Source organism: Phocoena sinus, chromosome 9, assembly GCF_008692025.1.
Source record: "Phocoena sinus isolate mPhoSin1 chromosome 9, mPhoSin1.pri, whole genome shotgun sequence".
Taxonomy (NCBI): Eukaryota; Metazoa; Chordata; class Mammalia; order Artiodactyla; family Phocoenidae; genus Phocoena; species Phocoena sinus.
Window position 1 is genome coordinate 62,325,865 of NC_045771.1, and position 9,102 is coordinate 62,334,966.

A 9,102-nucleotide genomic window follows, 5' to 3' on the forward strand; every position below is an offset into this window, starting at 1 on the left:
ACCTCTTATTTCCCTACCTCTGTATTGCCCCTACCCACTTCCCTCTCCACTGGTAACCACTAGTTTGTTCTCTATATCTGTGAATCTGCTTTTTTGTTATATTCAGTAGTTTGTTGTATTTTTTTAAATTCCACATGTAAGTGATATCCTACAGTATTTGTCTTTCTCTGTCTGACTTATTTCACTTAGCATAATGCCCTCCTAGTCCATCCATGTTGCTGCAAATAGCAAAATTTCATTCTTTTTATGGCTGAGTAGTATTCCATTGTGTATACATACCACATTTTCTGGAAAAGAAGTAATTTTAATACTAGAATGGCAATTCTGTTTAGATCCTATTTAGTTCATCATATTTATAATCTTATTCTAAATTGGCTAACTTTGTCACTAAGTTTAGTGTTGGTTGAACTCTATGCTCGTTTTCTCAGCCTGTTATTCTAGCTTTGAAAGATAGAATAATAATTACATTCTACTGGCTCTTGCTACACATGTAATAAATATTCTCTACGTAGAGGAATCTATAGAATCTGTATACTTTAGGCATTAGTTTTAAAATTTCGGAATGGTAGATCTCCATATGCTAAAGGATGCCATCATGAACTAGCGGAGTTCCTACTAGGCAGTCATAAACTGGAGAATCTGGTACTCCAAATGTTACTCGGCTTCCCCGCCAGACACAGAATCTTACTTTTATATACCTTAATAAAGTTAGTGTGCAGACCTATTAAAAATGACATTTCTGTTACTCTCTTTTACCAAGAAAGTAGAATAGGCACTTAATTTCTGAATGGTTCACCTTTGTTAATTTGTGAATTAGGAATGATGTGTTCTTTCTACTATTGTAGCAGTATTTATTGAGAGCTTATTCTGTTTCAGGTACACATTTTTCACAGCCATCGTATCAGTAGTTATTCCCATTTTATAGATCAAAACACAAGGGGATCACACTTTTCCTAGGCCATGCAGTTAGGCCTAGACAGAAGTCAGATGGCTTGACTCCATACCAGTGTTTTAATGTTTTCATGATTGGTTATCAAATTTGGCTGTACTTCAAAAGCATCTGAGAGCTTTACCAAAAAAAACAGCCAGCACATGCCTGGGAATGGGCCCCAGACTAATTAAATCAGAACCTCTTGAGGGGTGAGGTTTCAACATTGGCATTTAATAGTATTGTTAAAACATCTCTGATGAGTCTAATGTGAAACCAGGGTTAAGAACCACCACCCTGTAATTATATTGCTTATTTTAGAATTAATTTTACTTAATTTGATAAAGTAATCTGATAGTAGGAGATAAAGCACGTATAAAGACTTAGGGCTAGAAAAGAACCATGGCAGAGATTTTACATACCTTCCTACATAAATGAAGCAACTTAATATTTATGATTTTTTTTATACTAGAATTATTGGCCATACAACTTAATATACCAGAAGTAATGGAGGCCATTTATAAGGAGAAATTCAGAAAACTCTAAAACTATAAAAGTACACATAGTTTAATGAATCTTGTTTCTATATGGAATTTCAGACTTCAGTAATATCTCTAACTTTTCCAAGCTTTAGTTCATTATGTGTTTTAAAATGTTTGTCAAACTACTTATATTTTAATCGTAAATATGGTACACATGCATAATTATAATCTTTTATAATAAAATAGTCAATAAAATGTTTCCATACTCTTAATTTTGAGATCTGGGTGATTCTGTTATAAATATAGATGAAACTATTATGAATGCAGACAGATATGTAAATAATTATATTCATCACATCTAATTTCATTGGTTATGAGGTTATAAGAACATAAAGTAACATTTAACTTAATCTCAATTACATGTCTAGTTATTATCCTATTGTGGGATAAGAGAATGAGAAAATGTATCATGCTTGTGAACAGAAGGGATTAAATTAAGATTACCATGAGACTTCATCCTGAATCTCCTGAGCAAGCATGCTTACCTCACATTTATAATGTTCTCTTAATGAAATGTGGTTATTAAACTCAACACAGAGTTCTAAATGCAGGAGTTAGACAACCAAGCTTGGAATGGGTAGAACAGTTTGCTCATGGGAGTTGTTTTTAAAGCATGCCATTTGTAAAGCAAAAAAAAATATTTTGGTACACTGTTCCTTTTTTGTATGGTAAAAATCACAGAATTTCAGAGTTAGGAATGGAAATTCCTTTAGTTATATAGAAACTTAGAGAGGCAGCTGTGTTGAAGGTTATACAACTATATACAGCTAGTGACAGAACTAAAACCCCAGAAAGTTGTCTCCATTCCCTGTTCCTCTTTGCACTCTATCAGATTGCATGTTTACCTGAGGAGAAAACCCCAGATTTAAGAAATTTATTTACAGCTCCAAATTTCTTTCTTTCAAGCTTTGTCTTTCCAGACCACCAAACATTAAATGTAATATATATATATATATATATATACACACACACACACACACACATATATATGTATATATATATTCTCAACAAACAGTTTTTATTGAAAAGTCAAGGCAGTATAATAGCACTGAATACTATCTTTCTGGGATAGCAAATATTGTGTTTGTTTGTTAAAACATTTGTCACCCTCCTCCCCGCCCCCAATAAAAGAATGTTTAAGTGGGTAAAACTCTGTAAAAATATAAGCCTCGGAAATTAGAAAAATTTCAAGGAGAAAAAGCATTTAATATTTAATTCATTGTAGATTGTTTATAGGAAGACAGCTAGTTTTACTGATTATCCAACTCACATCTAGCTTTCAATTCTGGGAAGGTCCCTTGAAACCATCAGTAATGTTATGAGAGAAATCATGTGGTAGGTCTGATGATGTAATAAGAAATAGAACACAGGAGACTGTAAGAGTGGCCAAGATGACTTTTCTTACATGATAACAGGGTGGATTCTTAACTACTGACATGGTCACACCCCTGCTGATGGCAGAAAAGGCTTGTTAAAGGCATCGAGCCCATGGTTTTAGGCCCATCCTGTGTGCAGCAGGGCTGTGTTGTTACCACCAGTCCTCTCCATAGAGGCACTACACACCATAGCTACTTTTTCATGTATATCCTTGGCATGGCTGGTCGTTGCTTGGATAATAAAGCAAGGTCAACCTGTATTTTTGGTATTATACCGAGTTCAAGACCTCATTCCCACCAGTTTTTGATTGAAGACCAGTCGTTTTGGTTTAGCCTAGCTCAAATAGCAGCAAAGTCGGACTCTAGTCAGGTTAATGATGTTTTGCGTCTACCGAAGAGAAAAAATAATATTCCTTATCCTCCCTCCCATTTGTTTAAGCAATATAGTATAAATGTTGAGTCTAAGAAAATCCTCAAGTTTGAAGAAACCCAACGTAACTCTAAGACTTAATTCCTTCCCAGAGACTATGCATAATCTCTATGGACATGTGTAACAGTAGTGATGGAGAAACTATGAGGTTTTCTAGGTTCCCCAATAATGTGGCCTTGTTATTTTGCAGGCAATGATTTCCCAGCCAGAGATATAGCCATATTCAAAGATAAGCACACATCTGCATGCCCAACACTTACATAGATGCTCTTTGAATCATTCACCAAGTACACTCTAAGTGTGCCTCAAGGGTCTACTTTCTAAGCGTGTATTATACTTCATTAATGATGATTAAAAAAACCCTCCCTGTTACTCAGATTCTCAATGTTGGACCATGTACTGTATCCTAAACTGAAGCAACTTATCAAAATTGTGACACCTGAAATTTATGGTACTAATGCCATCTTTCAAAATACATACGAAAATACTACATCTCAATAGGTATGTGCTTAGTATTTTAGCATGGGGGATTGGTTTGCATGAAGTCAGAATTGGTTTAAATAGGACTATTGTATTTATAAAGGTATGTTACTGACTTTACAACTTGGCATCTTAAAAAGATAATGACATATTTTGGTGGATATGAATTTCCAAAATCCTTTGCCAGGTAGGAAAGGGAGAAACTGCATATAGGTTTTATGGCTTTTCATGAATAGGCCATTTCTTTTTGGTCAAAAATACGAAGAAAACATGTTAGATAGAGATGCTTTTAGATTCCTCATGCTTCCAGCAGCGAAAATACAAATAGTGCTCAAAAAATTCTTTTATATAGACATTTTAAAGGCAAAATTCTGAACATTACCTTTTTCATTGTGGGCCAAGGGAAAGTATATTGTGTTATAAGCCTATTTTTCCCTGCATACATGTTATTCACAGTGTTTAGTAAAACTAACATTTCTGCTAAGAACTTTTGTAATGAAGATTATTCCACATATTAAAATTTTCAGTTAAATTGGTTGAACAGTGAGAAAATATAGAGAATGCTGTATTTAATCTCTTAAAATTCTGCATGGCTATACATATTACCCCATTTATTTACCTTTTTGAAATACATAATGATGTATTTATTTTCAGGATTACAGCTCTACTTTACTCAAAATGCAGTTGTCTGGACCAAAATATCTGCTTTTTATGTTCTGTGGTATGGCAGATTACTATTGCATTGAAGCTTTTATTCATAAGATATGTACTACACAAGGATGTTAGAAACAGCTTTGCAATAAAGGAAGCTCTGTGGTGGAAGCCAAGGGGCAGTAGTGGATAAACTGTGCAAAAGGCTGCTTGTTTGGAAATCAAATTTAATTTAAAAGAGCTTTCAATCACTAGTTAATATAACTGCTTTAAATTTACAGACAGTGGGAGTAGCTCACCGTTACCCAAGTATGCTTCATCTCCCAAACCAAACAACAGCTACATGTTCAAACGGGAGCCCCCAGAGGGATGTGAGCGAGTGAAGGTCTTTGAGGAAATGGCGTAAGTAATGTCTTTTCTGTCAGCTGGGATCTGCAAAGCTGTAAAGCTTTTTACTGAGACCAGTTGATTACAGATGAATCAACTACTCCATCCAGCTGATAATGTGTTTCAAAAGCAAATTATGAAAAGAGAGTCGAATAGGCAAAAGAGATCTTATTGAAGGAGAATTAGAGTCTGTGTGCTGGAAATATGCTAATACAAAGAAACTTGGAAATTCATCCTTACTACCTAAAAGATTTATTTTTAATCATTAAGAATTTTCCTTTCAAAAGTTCTATTAATTTAGATGGATAAAAAGAAAAAGACATTTAGCAGCAAAGTGAATATCCATGTGTGGCTAGCCTTAACGATAGTGATACCACAAGCCAGAGGGAACTCACTAACTCGTCTCCTTCCCTGTAGACACATCTAGCATGTGTATTCATTGAATTTAGACTTTCTGTTCACAGATTTTTTTTTTCTTTTTGAAAGTTCGGTACGTATAAAATAGAAATTAAAGGGAAAAGAGGTTCATGCTGTAAATACCTGGCAGAATAACTCAAAAAAAGAGCGTGTGGCTCTTGGACTCACTCATCCCTTTGTCCCAGTGCAGGTGCCCTAGTGGAGGCTGCTGTACTCTTGTAACCTAGAAGGGGACAGAGACGGGTCCTGCAGGAGTTGATGGCTTAGTTCCCAGGGAAGGGGAGGAGAGGAAGGGCTTGTGGACGCTGTTCTGTTGGGCTGACTCATCAAGAAACTACTGAAACTATTTTTCCTGATCTGTGTTAGTAGAAGTATGTATAGAGATACAGAAAAAGGAGGAAATGCTTAAAACCAAATATATGATTGGGTAATCCCTCTCCCAATGTACTTAACAGAAAAGGTCATTTTAACATCGCATAATCCATGTTTCTAAATGAATGAAAGCAAACTAATCTCTGAAAAATTCTGTGTGCCCAGAGTCCTTTTGAAAATCCTTCTGTTTTAAATGTCACCTCAGTGCTGTGTACATCAGTAGTATGCCAGCTGACTTGTGCTATGGAAGATGTTTACCCCTCTGTGTACACTTAATTCATTCCCTGCCATCCACATTTTAGCTGTTTTAGAGAACTCCAATTAATTCAGAAAGTGCCTAACTTTTTAGTGATTGTAAACCTAATTTTGTTTTATGGTTTTAGGTCTCGCCAGCCTATCGCAGCCCCTCTCTTTTCATGTCCTGACAAAAACAAGGTTAATTTCATCCCAACCGGATCAGCTTTCTGTCCTGTAAAACTTCTAGGCCCTCTACTACCTGCCTCTGACCTGATGCTCAAGAACTCTCCTAACTCTGGCCAGAGCTCAGCTCTGGCCACCCTGACCGTGGAGCAGCTCTCCTCCCGGGTTTCCTTTACGTCTCTTTCTGATGACACCAGCGTGACGGGCTCCACAGAGGCCTCTGTCCAACAGCCATCCCAGCAGCCGCAGCAGCTCCTGCAGGAACTGCAGGGTGAGGAGCACATCTCCGCTCAGAACTACGTGATCATCTAAAGCAGAGGGGGAGCTGGCCTCTACCCTGTGTTCCCTGGATTAGGAACTAGATCTCAGACATCTATCTGCATGGAGTGACAAACTTCCTGACACCACCACCAACAGAATACTTATCAGCATCATAAAGTATCTCTTAACACTGATCTTGGCAGGGACGGAACTCCTATTCAGCAGTTTTTGTGGAAAGCAGTAATGCTTGCAAAAATGTGTGTATCATTCAGCATTTTAAGTGGAGACTATGCATTTCATAGTATGTTTGACAGATTAGTACTGTGTCCTGTGTTTTGTTCCAAACTCTTCAGTATAAATAAGCTCTATATCAGAAAGTTGCCTGTCTAAATAGAAAATGTCTTGCTGTGTTTTGTCCTATGGAAAAATACTGTACTTCAGAATTATGTTTACAATTGATCCAGGTGTTTGTTTCTAACTTCTGTAATACATACAATGCAAAAAAATAAATAAATAAATGGCCACAACAGTTGCACAGTGCCCACCCTATGGCCTAGCTTCAGGTACTTCAGTTGAAGTCTAAACTCAGGTAACTTGGAATGTATATCATTTTGGGATATTAACTATTTCACAGCTAAAAAGCTAAAGAGGGAACATCACTCTTTTGCCTTTTCTTATTTTATGCATTTCCCTTTCCTCATTACATTCCACGTTCTTAGAATAAGAAGTGCATTCAACCCTAGGAGAACAGAAATCCTGGACATGGGTGAACATGAGGAGAACCAGCAAATCTGTGGTGTCTGACATCACTTTTGTCATGCAGTTACATGTAAAACAACTGTTGCATTCACTGTTTCAACATGTGTAAATGTGGCTTTTTTTTTTTTTTTACAAGTTCAGGTGTTGCTCAATTAATGACTGATACAATGTTGCAAATAAAATGTCCAGTACTAGGCTGTACAAAAACATTCCACCTTGTGTGTGTGGAATTTAATGACAAGAATGTCTAGGTCTAATTTCAGGATCAGTGCAGTTTCACAGGGGAATGGCTGAGGTTTTTTGTTTATATTGGCCATCAGGGTCATGAAATGCTACTGTTCTATCAAAAGGCATATTAATGTTTAGTTTCTCTTTTGGAAATTGTTTAATTTGCAGGTTAAGAAATGACACACTTTTGGTTATTGTTTTCCTCAAGCAGTTCAGGTGCATGAGTTGCATTCACACAGAGAGAGCATATGTGAGTCTCAGAATTCAACATAAGTAAGCAGGTTATGTGGTGACTTACAAATGCAGTAGTTTGAAGCTGTCTCTACTCAAGCCTCTCATAATAATACCATGAACAGTTCTGTTCACATTTTGGATGCACGAAGTAGAGCATAAACCCAAGTAAAGAGCCCTGAACTTGCAGACTCAACCTAACTTCTCTAAGTGTGAAGAGAGCCCTAGATATTCCTGATTGGTCAGTGGAAGAGCCCAACTTCAGACATTGTTTTCTGCAGCACAAAGAGAGTATTCAAAAGCAAAGGGAAGTTTCTTTATTTTTATTCCATTGCTTTCAGTTCAGTAAAACTGTTTCATCTGCACCTGAAGTGTATGGCACAGTTTTCTTAAGAATTAGGGGAACAAGGTGCTTACAGTTACAGGAACGTTTCAGTTCCTTTCAGTCATTCCTGGGTTTTTCTTTGTTTTATTTTCTAAGGAGGTTGAAGAAGGAAGAGTTGATAAAGAAGAAAGCAACACCATTGACTTTCTTTTTTTTTAAACAAATGATATATATATGTGTGTATATGTTTGTGTGTGTATGTGTTCTGTGTATTATTTTGTCATGATCCCAATTATCTTCTTTCCACCAAAGTTTGCAGTAATATTCTCTCCTGAAGGTGCATTCTGGCTCCTTTAAATTAGTCAGTGTTATATTGTAGGAGACTGTCATGGGAAAGGACTCAGTTTACTTTTGCCATTTTCACAGGGGAACCTTTTAAAACAATCTATTCAGCAGAAGAAACCTTTAACCCTAATAATCTCAGGCCTTGATGAAAATACTATATTTTGTAGATTATGGTTAAAGGGAGAAAATATTAGTTCTGTAAGATAAATATGAGCTCCATTAACTTCTGATATCTGGTTTAGCATTACATAATGTGTTGATCTTATGCTCTGCTTTTGTCCAAATAAGATGCAATAGTATCAATATTAGTTTCTGAACGATGGACTGAATATGCTTTTTTTGGTAATGAAATCTGATGTACGATATTTATAGTGACATGTGCTTTTATTTTCTCATGAGAAAACTAAATTGTGTTGTACATTTGTTCTTAGCATATATTAAAGTTTTGAACCAAATGTGTTAAAGCTTATGCTTTGCCATGTAAATTTCCCAGAAGTTGTTGAGCTCAAATGTATCCTACATCCAGCTGTAGAAATTTGTCAGAAATTGTTTAAATTTTGTATATAGTTGTACTGTTTAATTCTAGCCACTGCGCTGAACAGTATTCGAGTTACCATACAATATGGCTTTACACAAGGAAATGTGTGGCTTTTGTTTTGTATTTTTTCAGTATAGAAGTTCCTGTGTCTTCTTATTTAAATAAAGTTATTAGTAAAACTGGAATAGTTCACGTATGTTTTTGGAAAGACTGAGCTTTTTAGCATCTTACCTGACAGGGATGAATTCAGCTTAGGGAAGTGGCAGTATTCAGTACTCACTCAGTTCCTGACCTGCATCTCTGGGTTGTAGGTAGTCTGACTGGATCAGATTTCCACAGCCTGGTTTCCTCTTGACATTTAATGTACACACTTTCCGTCACAAGGTAAGAAGCTAGATGTCTGAAGTTCCAA

At 36.2% G+C, this 9,102-nt stretch overlaps 1 protein-coding gene across 2 annotated transcripts in view; it reads left to right on the plus strand.

Moving 5' to 3' along the window:
• GLCCI1 (glucocorticoid induced 1) overlaps positions 1-8,868 on the plus strand; it is a 122,992-nt gene extending 114,124 nt beyond the window's left edge. For both annotated transcript variants that reach the window (XM_032643331.1, XM_032643332.1), the window contains exons 7-8: positions 4,689-4,809; positions 5,967-8,868. In XM_032643331.1, coding sequence (XP_032499222.1) covers positions 4,689-4,809; positions 5,967-6,315 — 470 coding nt within the window. In that variant the 3' untranslated portion in view covers positions 6,316-8,868. The remainder of the gene's footprint in view (positions 1-4,688; positions 4,810-5,966) is intronic.
• Positions 8,869-9,102: the final 234 nt, after the last annotated feature.